The sequence below is a fragment of the Meriones unguiculatus genome, chromosome 1, assembly GCF_030254825.1.
Source record: "Meriones unguiculatus strain TT.TT164.6M chromosome 1, Bangor_MerUng_6.1, whole genome shotgun sequence".
Taxonomy (NCBI): domain Eukaryota; kingdom Metazoa; phylum Chordata; class Mammalia; order Rodentia; family Muridae; genus Meriones; species Meriones unguiculatus.
In genome coordinates this window covers 55,677,088-55,694,775 of record NC_083349.1, presented here as the reverse complement: position 1 = coordinate 55,694,775, position 17,688 = coordinate 55,677,088, and the positions used below count along the sequence as shown (strand labels likewise).

Sequence of the window (17,688 nt, the reverse complement as noted above, 5' to 3'; positions counted from 1 at the left end):
CTGAAATGTGACACTGGGGCTGTCCTCTAGCCCCCATGTGTCCCCTAGGCTCCCCAATACCATTGTGAGGTATCAGCCTCTGCTCTGGCTGGTGCTGGGTTGCAGAGATGTTCAGCCAATAAGAAAACTTCTTTCGGGAGCATGCTGTCTCTTGACAGTGTGTCAAGCCTCTTTACTGGCACACTGTCTGTCCCCAGGGCCCCATCCACCACTATGAGCCACTTCTCTCACCATTGTGACAGGACAAGTTAAGAGAGGAAAGGCTTATTTTTGTCCACAATCCAGTCATGGCGGGGAGGGTATGGCTTGGTCAATAGCACAAGGAACCTGCAGAGTGACTTGGTTACATCTTGAAAGATAAAGAAGGAAAGAGTTTGCTATAGAACCCGAAACGGATATTACTTTCAAAGGTCTGCCCAGAGACACCCACTTCCTCTAGTTGTCCACGGCCCCTGAAGTTCCACAGCCTCCTAAGACATCACCAAACACATGCGCCTATGGGGACATTTGGCATGTAAACCATGAAAATCAGAGTAGGCTTGTCTTTCTCACTTCCTTTCTTCCCAAATCTTGTTCCATAGCTAAGGGGTGTCTGCCTCTCAAAGGTGTTCTCCTCCAGGCCCCGTCCCCTTCACCTGACCCACCTTGTTCTGTCTGGCTGTCTTTACCTGCTCCCTGGAACAGTACACTGGCAGCCAGGCCTACAGCCTTAGTTTTCATTCTGGTGTTTTTACAAGTCTCCCATGACTGTAGAGTAGGCCTTTAAAATGCCATTTTCCTCATGAGCACCAGCCTGTGCTCATCAATGCCTATTTCGAAAGCAAAGGAGCCAGCTCAAGAACACTGCTGGGCTACACTTCTCTGCTGACCACTTGCCTGATGAAGGGACCTCAGTAACCCAGGAGCGTCTCTGCCTCCATGAGGCTTATCTGGGGTCCCCAGACCTTCTTCAGGTTTCATACCTTCATACAAAGCAGGCAGGATGCATGCAGCCAGGCTACTGATCTTCCTCAGGTGCATGACCACACACACTGAAGAACCCACATGTAGTTTGACACTGCTGTCACAGGCCTTAGGAACTTCAGTGAGAAATCTCGTCATTTTACACTGGACACTGGAAATTATACAGCCAGCGCTGGTCAAAGCGTCTATGTTGCAGCATGCCTGCTTGCCTGTTTTTGAGACATGGTGTCTATGGAGAAGCACTGAGGCCCGCCTTTCCAGGACATGAGAGATACCTCTCCAGCCCCTTTCTGTTTTGAGTTAGACAGCCGAGACCAGAAAGGCAAAATCACCTGTGCAAGTTCGTGCTAGTAAAGCCAACGCTAACACATCTCCATGCTGTCTGTGCTGGAGAGGGAAAGTAGGCCACACAGCATTTTTTTCTGCTCCCTCTCTCTCCCTGATGTTCTGACCAACATCACTAAGAACTGCCCAGCTTAGTCAGAGTTCTATACATGTCCTAGACAGCTGTTTTTAAAAGCTAAAAAGGGTGGGCTGGAGAGCTGGCTCAGTGGTTAAGAGCACTTGTGGTTGAGCTTTGATTCCCAGCATCCACGTGAAAGAAGCGTAGCATCTCCTCAGGCACCAGGCACACATGTAGTCCATGGACATACAGAAGTGCATGCAAGCAAAAAACATTTATGCAGATAAAATAATAAAAATAAAACTAAAGAAAAAAATCAAAAGGGAGCTGTTCACCTGTCGGAAACCTCCGTGAAGCTAGACTCGGGTGTAATTTGGGTTATTGCACTTTTTTCAAGCCCAAACTTGCAGTCTACTGACTCAGGTGCTCACGGTACCACACTGATGCATTTTACAGCGACTGAGCCTGCAGCCGTTCCCATTGTCCGAGGGTAAGTTATAATTACAAAGGGCAGAGTTGGCCTTTCCTGCAGGCCAGGCATGCATCACCAGTGCAGTATAATTTAGGAGGCGCCCTGGGAAAGTGTCTTTGCTATGCTGGGAAGAGAATTCATGTTTGTTAGAATCAGGCGGGACCAGGTCTGGCTGCCTGCTCTGCACTAATTAGCACAGTCTTTATAAAGGGCACTAAATACACTTAAACCTTGTCTCTTTCCCCTGGAAAATAGAAGTAATGGTATATGCTAATAATATAGAACATTTAACAAGGACACAGCAACAGTGAATGTGTAAAACCAACAGTGGCAATATACTCTTCCTCCAAATAAACACTGGCCTCAACTTCCCTGATGCACCGAAGTGTGTCCTTGGAGCTGTCCACATGAGATGACAGTATTTGGGGGTTTTGCTTCAGACTCATGTCACTAAGTACACTAGTTGTGGACTCTCACTATTCCAGTACCAGCACCAGCTAGGAACCATTGCTCCGACAGCTAGCTTGGACCCAGAAGAGGATGCTATCCTCCTGCCTCCGGCACAGAGATCATTTAGTCAACAAGGTTTATGAGCTGAATGAATGAAACGCTGTTGTGAATAAGGAGGTCAGAGATGGAGACATATCCAAGTGGACAGAATTCCCTGGTGGGAGGCTAGGCCTATGGGTGTTAGAACAGAAGATGAGGAGTCTGTATTTAGACATAGAAAGAATGCTTTCTTGGGTTGTGACCCCTTTGGGGTCACAGGGGTTGCCTAAGACTATTGAAAAACACAGACATTCGTATTATGATTAGTAGCAGTAGCAAAATTACAGTTATGAAGTAGCAATGAAAACAACTTTGTGGCTGGGAGGCCACCACAGCATGAACTGTATTAAAGGGTCGCAGCGATAGAAAGGCTGAGAACCGCTGCTTTAAACTGTACCTAAGAGCTACACTTCCTAGTGCCAACCTGTAATCCTTTGTACTCAAAAGGCTAAGGCAGAAAAGTCACAGGTTCAAGGCCATCTTGGGCAGCTTAGAAAGACCCTGGTTCAAAATAAAAAGTAGAAGAAGGGACTAGGGACATGACTTAGTGACAAAGTGCTTACCCAGCTTGAATGAGGTCCTTGACCCAACCTCCACCACTGAAAACAAGAATAAAAACACAACCTATATTTGGTCCAGGTTAAAATGTGCAACAGGAGGAATAAGGTTTGTTTTTTAAGTACAAAAATGTGTATACACACACACAGTACTGGGCAAACCAGGAGATAAGAAATAATTTTATTTTCATGTGTGTGTGAAAGACTCAAACACAAACATGAGAATACACTTTCATTTTAAAATTATTTTGTGTGTGTGTGCTTGAGTTGCCTCTATGCACACTTGTGCATCATATATTTGCCTAGCACCCGAGGAGGCCTGAAGGGGGTGTCACAGCCCATGGAACTGGAGCTACCAACAGTTATGAGCATCTATGTGGGTACTGGAGTTGAACCTGGGTCTAGGAGATCAGCCAGAGCTCTTAACCATGGAGTCACCTCTCCAGTCCTGATAAATCTAATTTCAAAAAGGAAATGGAAAGCCAACATGGTGATACACACCTGTAACTACCCTTGTAACACTAGAGAGGGTGAGACAGAGAGAGAGAGAGTTCAAGGTCATCAAGACCTACAAGATCAATTCCAGGCCATCTTGGGTTTTATGAGGTCTTGTCTCAACAAAACAACCACACTACAGAAAAGAGGCTAAATTCTAAGGGAAGCTATATTCTACATGTGTGTGATTTGTGAAAGTTTTAGTTTTAAGCTTGTATTAAGTAACAGGACAACAGGCTCTACAGCACATCCACATCCGAGGGTCTCAGAGTTTCCATCCCAACCGGGGATGGCTGGGCCTGTGTGGCTCCTGCTCTGTTTTGGGGGTGAATGTTGTCACTTCTTAAAATGATACTAGCACTCCTGGGGATGAACTCTATGGGAGAGCCTTGCCCAGAAAGTGCTAGGTCCTGCATTTGATTCTCCCTATCTCTCTCTGTCTCTCTCTTTCTCTCTCTCACACACACAAGCCATCCATTTAATAACTTAAAAGTAAATTGAAGAAAACAATACGCTTTAAAACTGTTGCTGATGGCTCTGTGTGTCTGGATGGTGGCAGTGGCTGGATGACCTTATGAGTTCACTGAATGTTGCTTTATAAATGGTGAAATCTGCACTATGTGTGTTTTACTCTAATCAGAAACTTGTTTGTGCCAGAGAGACAGCTCAGTGAGCAAATGAGCTTGCCAAGGTGAGATGCATCCCCTGGGCCACATGGTCAAGGAGAGAACTGACTTCCAAAGTTCAACTCTGATCTCCACATGGCATCATAGAACACACGAACATTAGTGTGTGTGTGCACACATAGATAGATAGATAGATAGATAGATAGATAGATAGATAGATAGATAGATAGAAAGATGATAGATTTTTTTAAATTGATAATACAGTCTATTTAAGGGGTTATGGTCATAGTTTTCTTTGACCAATTAGATATTACTTCAAGGTTTTTCTTTAAATGTATTCTTTTGTCTTGTTCTCTCTGTGTGTATACACACTATGTAAGTGTGTGTAACTGAAACGTGAGTGCTTGTACATGTGTGCAGATGTGTATGGAAGCCAGAGACCCAGAAACCAATGCTTTGTGTCTTCCTCAGTTGCTCCCTGCTTTATTTTGTGAGATGGGTTTCTCACTAAAGCCGGAGCTCAAAGGTTCAGCTAGACTGGTTGACTAGGCAGCTCTGGGATCATCTTGTCTCTGCCTCCCCAGTGCTGGGGATTATAGGTGCCCACTGCAGGGAGGGTGTTTTGTTTTGTTACATAGCTTTTGGGAGATTACACTCAGGTTGTCTTGCTTGTGTAGCAATAGCTTTAAGAAGTGACCCTTCTCCACACCCCTAAAGGTATCCTTGGTGCACATTTCTAGATGCTTTTTAAGAACTACAAGGTTTCTTTTCAGCCCCCTACCCCCCAAAACACACAAGATGTCCCCTACTGTTTCTGTTTCTAACTCAGAGCCCAGGAAGAAAAGTTTAACTGGGTCAAACGTTTTCAGGACACAGGAAAACCTATTCTTTAAAATCATTCAAAATCTCTCTTTACAACATTTGGGGTTTAGCTGCAGGAATGGATGCCTCAGCAAGCAGGTGTCAATACTGTATGGTACCATGTGGTCACATGCAAGATTCTCCTTTTCCAGTTGAGTCAATTAAACTTTATGTCAGCATGCATTAACCATATACAAAAACGTGTTTCACTGTGACACAAACACACACAATGCATTTTGATCATAAGCTAACGTAAATATTTTTTTGCCAACATGTAATAATTATATAATTATATAAAACTATAGTGTTCACGCTGAGATGTTGACACAGGTATCTAATGCTCTTTGATCATATGAGGGTAATCGCTTAGTTACCCATTAAGTTAGTTTTAAAAAAGGACACACTCAAATTTTTCATGCACGTTCATTTCCTAGAAAAACTTTTCCAGAATTTTCTGAAAGCAGGTTTGAATGACCTCTTTGCCACCTGCTTGTACAAAAAAAATTCCTAGCTGCTTGGTTTAGAAACCCTGTTTTGTTAGGTCTTTGTTTTGTTTTGTTGTTGTTGTGTTGTGTGTGGGGAAGGGGGTGTTTTTGCTGGTAATGGAGAGGCTGGGCATTCCAAACTTTTTTTAGACAGCACATGGTAGATAGAAACAGTGCCTGTATGAGGATTAACTTACCCAAGCGTCTCACACAAGAGCTGCCCTTTCTGCAGACACAGAAGCCTGCTATAACTGTGGGTTTTATAACCTGCCTCATGGAGACCTCTTCATCCCCTCCCAGGCAGCCCGTGTGGTAAGAGCCATGGGCAGCAGGGTCCCTGTAGCCCTTTGAGCAGCAAGGGCCTTTAGCCACTGAAATCAGGAAGAGGGAAACCCATGGCAATTATTGTGGTCATATCAAGTGGCAGATCTTCCAAGAACATTTTGAAGTCAGGGTGGCACAGGTTTTTGGTCAGCCCTTCTGTCTCAGTGCAGACAGTCGCCAGCCAATCAGCTCCTGACAGGGTAAATGGGATCAGGACTTTAAATACGATAGTGGATATTTGGAGAATCATCCCTGTTCCTGGTTGTACCAAGTCCAGACAAGTTTCTGTCTGTTTATAAACCAGCTCAGCGGTGCAGACATGCCAGCCACCACCAGCAAATATTTGCAGATGTCAGCAGGAAAACAGGGACAGGGCAGGATGCTGGAAACATTTGTGATCTGCGTCCCATGGTTAGTGACTGTTAGCTGTGAGGTGGTGTGTCAGGCAGAGGAGGGCTCTATGCTCCAGACTCCACAGGGCTTTTCTGCCCAGGCCACGGGGTCATGGCGCTGCTCTTCTTCCGGCTACTCTGCTCAACCACTAACGAACACGGTCCAGACCTGGAGAGTCCCACAGAACCCGCTTCTCCTACCAAACACTCCCCGCTCCCCTTCCTCTCCCACTGCCATCTGTCCCTTCCTTTTCACTTCCTGCCCCTCCCTAACCTCTGAGATGCACTAAGAGCTCATGTTCCTCTCCAGCAAAATGTTTGACCTTGAAAGCCAAGAACAGGGCAGGGACGGGGACACATGTGTCCCCCAATATGAAAGCTGGTCAGGAAGGGGGACTGTTTGCCATCTTCAAAGACAGGAAGGAGCTTAGACATAGACATCCATGGTCAAGCTGGGTCTCCTCCCCAGAACAGGGCCCAAGTTGGTATAAATCAGCATGCCATCCAGAAGGGGCACAAATTTTGTGTCTTGGGGCCACATCTCATTTTGTATATCACCTCTTAACAGACATAGGACTACACAAATTCCTCAACTGTCTCTGACCAAATGTTCGAATTTCTATAAATGAGGATCCCACAGCAGGATGAATATGCTTTACCCTATTGCAGATGTAAAAATGGTTAAGAATGCTTTGGTCACAGTAGAAAGTGGGATAACAACAGGAGCTACCCCAGGGAGGCTGTGGCAATATCTGGTTCATTTATATAACAAATGTTCCTGTGCCTTCTCCAAGGCTCTGTGCCTAGTCTGAGGGTGGGTCCGTCTTTCAGCCCTGTCTTCTTGCCTGGTCTGTGCTGCAGTCAGGTTTCTGGGTTGTGGCCCAGAAAGAAAGAGGTGCCTTGTTCCCATAGGACAACATATACCCCAGCCAGAGACCTGAGCCAGGAGGGAAAGAGCAGGGGAGAGGGTTTGACCAAAAAAGGAAAGCAATCTTCTACTAAGCTAACCCTAGGACAGTCACCAAATCTCCCTAGAACTTAATTCTCTCCCTTGTGACAAGAGGAGGCTGACCCAGGACATACCAAAGTCCCTTCCACTTCTCAATTTCTGTGACTTCATAGACAAATCGAAGAGCCTGAGTTTTAAGGTTAGACAGTCTGGAACAGCACCATGCTCTTTCCAGGCCTCAGAATTTGCATCTATAAAATGGAATGGGAACACTCACTCAACCCTAGGAGGCCTACTCTGGCAACCCTGGAATGGAAAGAACCATCAAAATGCCTCACCAGTTATGTCACGTTGTTTAGAAGGAAGCAACTATGGGTGCTGAATTCACAAAGCTAAATATAACACCCAAAGCTGGAGGAGGTGGACATGGGGAAGTTGAGGCAAGACAAGAAGTATGGAGGAAGAAGGCTGGCCATCTGAGGGGGAAAGGGACTAGACATCAAAGGGGAAGAGAAGGAAGCCGTTGGGGGATGTCTGTGGCATGCAAATAACAGAATAGTCAGTAACGGTGGGTCAGGAGCCAGTAATGTCACATTTCAGACAGAGGTTCTCTGACAATAAGATGCGTAGGGCTTGGCTTCTCTCTGTGTCTTTGCTCTGATTTTGCAGGGGCCAGAGGATTTAGACAAGCCATGAAGTGGGGAGGGACCCTTATCCTGCATTACAGAGTATATTTATTCAGTTTAACTCTGGATTCCAAGCACGGCTGACTCCTTGAATTGTGGAATAAATAAGACAAACAGACAACAACGAAAACAAATCATGACACCACACTTTAAGGAGTAGCCTGGGAAGGGAAGTAAATAATATTTTGAGCAAAATAAAAAAAAATAGTACAAAAAAAAAAAAAGAACATTAAGAACTAAATATCGAAAATTTAAATATGGGGCCAGGGAGATGACTCACCAGGTAAGCACCCTGCCATGCAAGTGTAAGGAGCAGAGTTCAGATCCCCAGAGCCCCTGTAGTCCCAGCCTCGGAAGGCAGCAGCGGAGGATCTCCAGAACAAGCTAGTTGTCAAGAGCAACCATGGTGACGAGTTCTGGCTTTGAGGGACCCTCCTCAGTGAATAAGGTGGGAGAGAGATGGGTGGAGTTCTTTCCACGTGTATTAACACACATGTGGGCATGCATCACACACAGAAGGAGGGGGAGAGGGAGAGAGAACAGACACTGCTGGTTAATGCTTCTCGGCCTCAGACTCCAACATGGCACACGGAGAAGAGCTTTATGCCAGAGATATTTTTTTTTCTGTGACAAAACTAAAATAGGGGTGGGGGGAAGGGCTTGTGTTTCACTCGCTCTACTGCTGAGCTGCCTCCCCGGTCTTTGTTCTTATGAGACCCAGTGCCCACACTAGCCTGGGCAGCAATGTCCCATTTGAAAGCTGTCAGCCTGAATTCCCAGGAAGAAACCTCGAAGCATTCCTGTGTCTTCAGTATGTTCACTGTTCTGGATGCAGAGATGTGTCACACTGGCCACCAGGGTCCCCTGCCACAGTGTCTCTATTCTCCCCCATTAATCATGGCACGCCCCAGGAACCATCCTGGAGCACTTCCTGCTGTCTGGGACTCGTCTCACCACAAGCCTGGAGACTAGGGCTTTGGCACCTGCCCCGGGTGGGGTTGGTTAGACTTGCTTTCCACAGCATCTCTCTCACAGCAGCCCTCATCCCTGCTGCTCCAAGTTTCCCATCAGGCCCCAAAGGTCCCAGAGGATTCTACCTCCACCTTTGCACTTCATGTTTCTCTCCTGTGTCCATTTCTATTCACGTAACTGGCGATGGTGACAAAATACCGGAAGACCAAAGACAACTCAAAAGCTTCAACCCTGAAGATCCACGGTAGCAGATTACAAGCTCCATTTTCCTGCTTTTCTATGGCTTCCTGGAAGGTTTTTTTTTTTTTTCTAAATTAAATATGTATTACAATTTAATTCAAAAATAAAATGTGGGCTGAGGATATCACTCAATTGGGAAAGCACATGCCTAGGGCATGTGAGGCCCTGAGTTCAGCCTCCAGCACTGAAAACAGAAGTTCTATGAAAGGGATAAGTAACATCTTTAAAAGGAACCTGGAGTCAAAAATATTAAACCATGTAAACACTCTAAAGTTAGAGAGCGAGTACAGGGCGAGTTCCAGGACAGACAGGGCTACACAGAGAAAATAATACTCCAAATTAACGTCAGAAACAGGCAGCTGGGGACATCAGGCTTCCCACTCCTGTTGGCACAGAGGTCCTAAGGGTTCCTGGGATGACAGGTTTCTAAAGAGATCAGGGTGAGCTCCAGTCATGATCAGCCAAGATGAAAATGTCAAGCTAGGTTCAGGGGACATTAGGGCGCTACTGCAGGCTCATGAGGAAGGGAGTAGCCAGCTGAAGGTTGAGGTGTAGAAACAAGAGCATTGAAGGCCCTCACAACACCGCATTTCCCAGGGAGGGAGGGGTGCTTAGGCCCAGATCAACTCAGGTGGCAGAGTAAGCCTTACAGCTCCTCCTGAAATCCAAGATCTGGAGCCAGGTCTGAGATGGATGAAAGAGAAGGAAAACATCTGCTCTCTGCAGGATTTACTTTCCTTTGAGACTCTGTTAATCCAAAGACCAGACCACAAAGGGATTTTCTCTGATCTGGTTGCTTTGCATTCTCTCTGTTCTGAGAAGAGAGAAGTGGGGGGAATGCCAAGGTCCCTTCTCCACGGTCCAGAGTACAGTGTGAGCTGAGAGAAAAGCAAGATACTGCACACACACACACACACACACACACACACACACACACACACACACACCACCTTTAAAATTTTTCGATATGCTTTTTAAAATACTCTTGTGGAAAATGCTACCATTTTTCAAATCATCTTCTATACTAAATAAAAGACAGTGGGGCATGAATCTTGGAAAACGAGACCTCTCTTGGACTCCTGTTTGGTGACTGGCCACACCCCCATACAGCTGCTTTCTTTCCCCAAAGCTCCTCACCTTGGTGTCCCACAAACTATACTTCCAGAATTTGTTCTACCCTCGAATGCCTACAGATGTTCCAGGGGTCAGCTGGCTCTGTGTGATCCTCCTGGTGCGCTTTCACAGACCACAGCCCCAGGTCTGAGGGGCGGGGGGGGGGGGGGTATGCACAAAGCTCTCCTGTGCTGATCATGCTGCCTGAAGTTCTCAGCTTCAGCCAAGCACTGGAAACACTTGAGAGCTGATAACTCTGGGCTGGGTGATCTGGAGTAAGGCCGACAAGTCAGGATGATTAAAAATCCAGAATATATAAAGAGCTCAAGAATTTACAGCAACAAATCAAGTAATCTAATTTTAAAAATGGGGTACAGAGCTAAACAGAGAATTCTCAATAGAGGAATATCGAATGGCCGAAAGAAATGCTCAATGTCCTTAGTCATCAGGGAAATGCAAACCAAAATTACCCTGGGATTTCATCTTACACCAATCAGAATGGCTAAGATCAAAAACTCAAGTGACAACACATGCTGGAGAAGATGTGGAGAAAGGGAGCCCTCCTCCATTGCTGGTGGGAGTGTAAACTTGTATAACCACTTTGGAAATCAATCTGGTGCTTTCTCAGACAATTAGGAATAGCATTTCCTCAAGATCAAGCTATACCACTCCTAGGCATACATCCAAAATATGCTCAAGTACACAACAAGGACATTTGCTCAACCAAGTTTGTAGCAGCTTTATTCATAATAGCCAGAATCTGGAAACAACCCAGATGTCCCTCAACGGAGGAATGAATACAGAAATTATGTTACATTTACACAATGGAATACTGCTTAGCAGTTAAAACAAGGAAATAATGAAATTTGCTGGTAAATGGTGGAAACTAGAAAAGATCATCCTGAGTGAGGTATCCCAGAAGCAGAAAGACACACATGGTATATACTCACTTATAAGTGAATATTAGACATATAATATAGGATAAATGTACTAAAATCTGTGCACCTAAGCAAGAAGGAAGGTCCTGGGTAAGATGCTCAATCCTCATTCAGAAAGGCAAATGGGATGGACATCAGAAGAGGGAGAAAACAGGGAAAAGGACAGGAGCCTACCACAGAGGGCTTCTGAAAGATTCTACCTAGCAGATGCTCTAAAGCAGATGCTGAGGCTCATAGCCAAACTTTGGGCAGAGTGCAGGGAATCTTATGAAAAAAGAAAGGGGGAGATAGAAAGATCTGGAGGGAACAGGAGCTCCACAAGGAGAGCAACAGAACTAAAAAATGTGGGCCCAGGGGTCTTTTCTGAGACTGCTACTCCATGCAAGGACCATTCTGGAGATAACCTAGAACCCCTGCATAGATGTAGCCCAAGTCAGCTCAGTGTCCAAGTGGGTTCCCTAGTTAGGGGAACAGGGACTGTCTCTGGCATGAACTCATGGCTGGCTCTCTGATGGCCTCCCCCTGGGTGGGTGCAGCCTTGCCAGGCCACAGAGGAAGACAATGCAGCCAGTCCTGATGAGACCTGATAGACTAGGGTTAGCTGGAAGGGGAGGAGGACCTCTGCTATCAGAGGACTGGGGGAGGAGCATAGAAAGAGAAGAGGAGGAGAACGAGGGAGGGGGCTACAGCTGGGATACAAAGTGAATAAATTATAATAAATGAAAATGTTAATTAAAATAATCTGCATGATTCCACTCCCAAGCTTAATTAAAGCCACTTCTTTAGTTTAGCCTGTCTTTCATGGAGACATAACTCGATCACTTGCCCCCGTACTCATTAAGGAAGACGGCTTGATGACCGGTGGCGGTGTACATTGCGGCCTGTGGGGTTGGCGTTGCTGCTCTGATTCCCAGCAGATGAGAATCACCCCTGCTGGCGTACTTGCTGAGCTTAGGTGAAGGAAGAAGGTAGGCCACCAGTAACCACAGCGCTCCCCTCCTGCTCTTCTCCCATGTTTAAGGCAGGAGGGCACAGGGTGCTGGACTGAAAGAGAAGGCTGGGCGCTTTCTGTTTGCTGGGCAGTGAGGCTGCCAGTCAGAATGGCCACTATCAGTCCACATAGGATTACGAGGGTGTGGAGAAAAGGGAACACGTGAATGGTGGAAACACACTTTGGTAGTTAGTTTTATGGAAAGCAGTATGAGCATCCCCACACCTTTCAAATTAGAAAAAAAAAAAAAAAAGGAACTACCATGTGATCCAGCAATCCCACTACTTGACATATGCTGAAGGAAATGAAGAAACAGCGGTATTCCCATGTTTACAGCAGCACTGCCCATAGGAGCAAAGAAATGGAAACAACCTGTGTCTACAACCAGAGGACAGAAAAGTAAAATGTGATACAGACAAATGACAGAATACTATCCAGTCATTAAAAACATAGTGGGATGTTTAAGGAAGTAGGGGAAGAAGGATGGGGAAAGATTGATCAATAATTAATAAATTACTGGGATTTTTGCTTTTCTCCATTTTTATTGAAAATATATTTTTTTCCACACAATATATGGTCTTCCTCCCACAACTCCTCCCAGATCCTCCCCACCTCCCCACCCACTCTTTTCTCTTTCTCCCTCTAAGAAAATAGCCTTCTAAAAAAAAAAGGAAGAATAAAAGAAATACAATAAAAACCAGAACAGGCAAAACAAACAGACAAAAAAGAACTGAAGAAAAAGCACATGAAACATACATAGGCATGGACAGGCACACATTTATACACACAGAAACCCCTTAAAACACAAAATCAGAAACCATACTATGTAAGCAAAAGACCTGTAAGGTACAAACATGCCCAAAGTCTGAGACAACAACTTCTAAAATATCATTGAGGGTTTGTGTGTGTGTGTGTGTGTGTGTGTGTGTGTGTGTGTGTTATGTTGTGTTCCTGTTGGGCACAGGGTCAACCCTTAAGTGTGGTTAATTACAGTTTGATAGTACAAGTAAGTTCTGATATTCTAGGAAAAAGGAACTTTTGCTTCTACCATAGTGAAATAACTATTTCAGGAGAGCCGTAACATTTGGCCTAATGTGAGTCCTGCACAATGTCTACATGTATTGAAATGCTACATGGACCCCATAAATACATTCAATCTTCATGTGTCCATTGAAATAAAACATATATATTTATTTTTTTTACTGACTCAAGGATTGAACATATTTCTGGAACATTATCTGTATTCACACATATAATAAGTAGAAAATTCAAGGATGGCCTTGATTGTATAAATTAGATGTTTCTATGCTAATGCCTTGAACAAGAGATGCTCAACTGAATGTTACTAGTGAGACTGGAATTAAGAGAGGCATCTTTAGTATTGTTTCCACAGTAGCTTTCCCAGGATCATTTTTACAGTCATGTGTTCTTAATGAATCTTCCATTACAGAACTTCATAGATGGTTCTTTCATGCTCCACCCTTTCCAACCCTCAAGCCTGTAGATGCCATTGATCTTTTATCATCTCTGCAGCTTTTCCATTTCCACAATGTCACGTACACAGCTGGAATCGGATAATACATGAACTTTTTGAATTGGCTTTTTATTTCTACTTGGCATATGTTTTAATATAAAATATTCATAGGTCACACTCTATCATCAAGGCAGTCAGGGCTGGAACTCAAGGCAGGAACTCAGAGGCAAGAACTAAAGCAGAGGCCATGGAGGGGTGCCACTTGCTGGCTTGCTCCTCATGTCTAGCTTAGCCTGCTTCCTTATAGCACCCAGGACCACCTGCCCAGAGAGCTGGGTGCTCCCACATCAATCATCAATCAAGAAAATACCCCCACATAGGCTGGCCTGTAGGCCAGTGTGGTGCAGACATTTTCTCAGTGTGAGGTTCTCTATCTTGTTTCACGTTGACATAGAGCCGTTTAGCACACTAGGGAAGTGTTCTGATATTGAGTTACGTTCCCAGACCCTGAATTCTTCACCCAGCAATAGGTATGGAACCTGCAGGTGCCTTACTACCCAGGGGCACTTCCAGCCTCAGCCATTCAAATCACAGTGCCCGAAGTCACCATCTCTGTTAGTGATTTCTCCAATACCCATGAGGAATGACAAGGTTGCCCTGGTAACAGGCTGTGATCCGAATAGGACCAGTGCCTTTTGTTGATGAAGGTAAAAACTGTATTGCGAAGAACCAGACTAGATTCTAATGTTTTATGTTTGTGATTTTTTTTTTTTTTACAGACAGCTTCAAAAAATGGTCCATGATATTAAGAACAATGAAGGTGGAATAATGGACAAAATAAAAAAGTAAGTCAGTCTCTGTTATTTATGTGAAATAAGCCAGTCTGTGCTGGGTGGAGACCAGAGCTCCGTCAGCGAGTGAGGACCAGGGACAGGAAGCCACCGTGGTTAGGTCCCCATGGAAATAGGTGAGTGAGTGCAACTCGAGCATCTACAAATTTTCACCTCCCGGAAGAGGTGTGCTGGACCCACTCAGGCATCGAGCAGGAAAACCACTTGGATGATGCCTGAGCTGAGGCCTGGGCACAACCCTGGAGAAGCCAGGAAGAATGCAGGAAACTCTGCTTCTTTCGCTCAGCCTCATCTAGGCAGGCAGGCCTCCATGTTTTTGTGATGCTGTGTCGCTGGTCTGAAGCTAGGTTTCTGCTGTTTTAATTGTCACCTTAAAATTGTGTTTCAATAACTTCTTGAAGAAGTAAAGCCAGAATCCTGGATTTTCATGTATACCAAAACCCCTTAATTTTTTTTTTAATATTAGAAGTTAGACTGGGTGAAATGATACACAATTGAGATCCCAATTATTTGAGAATTTTACTCAGTCTTAACACATTTACAGGGTCCTAGGATGTATAGGACCCTGGATTCATTCTCCAAACACACACACACACATACACCACAGAAATTGTACATATTTCTGCATTTTCCACTCAAAATCTAAGTCAAGATGAAAAGAAAAATAATATTTTGTTTTGTTTGTCTTTTGAGGTAGGGTCTCACTGTGTAGCCCTGGATGGCTTTCGACTTGATTTGTAGACTGGCCTCAAACTCACAGAGAGACACCTGCCACTGCCTCCTGGATGGATGCTAGGACCGAAGGCATTAGCTAGGCCCCCTGCCTAGTGCTCAGTTTTTAAATTTGCTTTTTTTTATTATTATTAATGTAACACAAATTCACCAGGAAAAAAATCACAGAAATTGAAAGGTATTGGGGCTACATACTTCCTCATGTTCCCTCTCTAACCCATTCCCCCAAACAGGTTATTGTCCTGGGTGAGTCATCCCACAAGCGAGCCTGTGTGTGCACGCTTACACAGGCATGCACACGCCAACACTGCACGTGCCTACACACAGACATTTTCACCTTTAAAAGCATCATGCTGCATATGCCAGTCTCCCAGCTTACGGTGTTGGTTTTACTGTGGACCTCTGTATCCGTATGAAAAGATAAACCATATTTTTCCTAAGTGCTAGCTAGTGGTCTATTGTAATTGCCTTATAATTAAACAAACCGACTGTAGATTGATGTGTGTTAAAGGGAAGGGTGTGAGCTTTAACTGATAACGTTTTTTGGAGTGATAGCCTCATACCAGTCAAAATTCTCTAGCCATCTCTTTGCATTTAGTTGTCACAGACAGCACTGCAATGAGGGTCCTTTCATACTTCAAGTACTCCATTAATATAAGTTCCTGAAATAACTTTTCTAAGTGGAAGTTAAAGTTTTATCACTATTGCCAAGTCCCCCCCCCCCCAGTTTTGTGCCAACAGCAGCACAGGCCAGGCCAGTTCTCTGTGTCTGTGGGACAGTATGTTCATTCTCTTTGGCTGTTTTAAGAACCTCAAATATCCTGGCGCCCCAGCACACATGGGGATTGGAAGGCAGTGGGATCCTCTGTGAGGGGAAGGGGTTATTGCATAGAGGACGACAGGCTCCATCCTGGGGCTGGCAGAGGTGTGCGGTCAATTCTGTTTATTCTTTCTACTAGGGAACCTCATTCCCACACTAGGCACTGTCAGAGTCACTAGCAATTGTGGGTTGCCCCAGCTGCCAGATTTGCAACTCCAATGTTCTCAGTGGTGTGAGGTTTCTCTCTCATGTTCAGTCATATGACAGAAGCCACGAGCAGCAAATGATCCCGGAGTTTCTATTTCAAGTATTTGCTTACTGTCCGTAGAGTGCTGTTCTCTCTCTCTCTCTCTCTCTCTCTCTCTCTCTCTCTCTCTCTCTCTCTCTCTCTCTCTCTGTGTGTGTGTGTGTGTGTGTGTGTGTGTTATTACATGCACGTGCACACAAAAGCCAGTCCCAGATTTTGGGTGTCCCCCTTGGGACAGGGTGTGTCACCAAACAGGAAACTCACTGCTTCTGCTAGGCTGGCTGCCCAGAGAGCTCTCACGATGTGCCTACCTCTCTGTTCTCAGGTTCTGTGGTTATAGGGACGCACAGCTATGCCCGGCTTCTCGGGTGGGGGACGGGGATGCGAGTTCAGGTTCTCGGGCTTGCAGGGCGAATGTTCTTACTCCCACTCTCCAAGCATCTTCCTAGCCCCTAGTGCTTTCCTTGGCAAGCCACGTTTCTTCACAGCCTGGAAAAATCTGGCCATCAGGGCCATCACCATGGAAGTCAAGGGCTCCTTACCTCAAAGCGGTCTGCCGCTGAGCTCCGCTGTGAAGTCAGACTACATTCTCCCTCGAGAGGAAGAAGCCCCGTCCAGCCCACTGTTTCCTCTGTCACAAAGACTGTGAAGGCGTTCTCAAGGGAGTGGACGGGCAGCATGTGAGAAGGCTGTGAAATGTCGGGCTTAGAGTGTAGCTGCCAGCTACGTGTTACTTTCAAAATATACCTTTTATTCCTGGCTTGTGCTCAACACCATTCTTTTTTCTTTTCTTTCTTTTCTTCCTCTTTCTTTCAGTATGAGTGTTGCATGTACATGTTTGTATGGGTGTATGCGTGTGTGAATTCAGTGCATGCGTGAGTGTGTGTGTGTGTGTGTGTGTGTGTGTGTGTGTGTGTGTGTGCAGGTATAGAGTCCCGTGTTCCTCTACTCCTCTGCACCCTAGTTTTCTGAGACAGAGTCCGTGCTCTACCGCTCACCAATTCTGCTACACTGGCTGCCAAACTCCCAGAGCTCTCCTGGTGTCCAGCCACCAGCACTGGTTTCTGGACAGGCACCTCCACGCCTAGCTTTTATGTGGGTGGATCTGGGGATTCGAACTCAGGTCCTCACACTTATGCAGCAGGCACTTGCTGACTAATATGTCCAGTCCCAGGGCCATCCTTAAGCTTGTCCTTCATTCCAAGGTGAGTTGAGCTGTTTAAACAGTTTCCTAGGTGTTAATGGGTAGAAACTGCTATGAGTATTTTGAAGTTTTGCTGTTCCAGGACATCAGACCTCCTTTTGTTCCCGCTTCTCTTCCCTTCAATTCCTTTGACAGTCTCTTTCCAGACTCCATCACAACATTATTTTGGTGAGCATTGTTAGCTTGTGATGAGAATGGGATGCAAAATAGATATGAGAGCCTGTGATGGAAAAGGGAGGATTTCTATAAAAAAGCCAATATTGTTATTTTTGTAATCTACAATTTTGATTTGTAAGGGGTTTTGTGTATTTCTAAGATAAAATAATATGAATTTATATGTTGAC

At 45.1% G+C, this 17,688-nt stretch overlaps 1 protein-coding gene across 1 annotated transcript in view; it reads left to right on the top strand.

The window, feature by feature from the left end:
- The window catches only part of Blnk (B cell linker), a 68,404-nt gene that overhangs the window by 5,490 nt on the left and 45,226 nt on the right, over positions 1 to 17,688 (top strand). Inside the window, exon 2 of the mRNA XM_021633042.2 lies at positions 14,270 to 14,335. Within this exon, the coding sequence (XP_021488717.1) occupies positions 14,270 to 14,335 (66 nt within the window). The remainder of the gene's footprint in view (positions 1 to 14,269; positions 14,336 to 17,688) is intronic.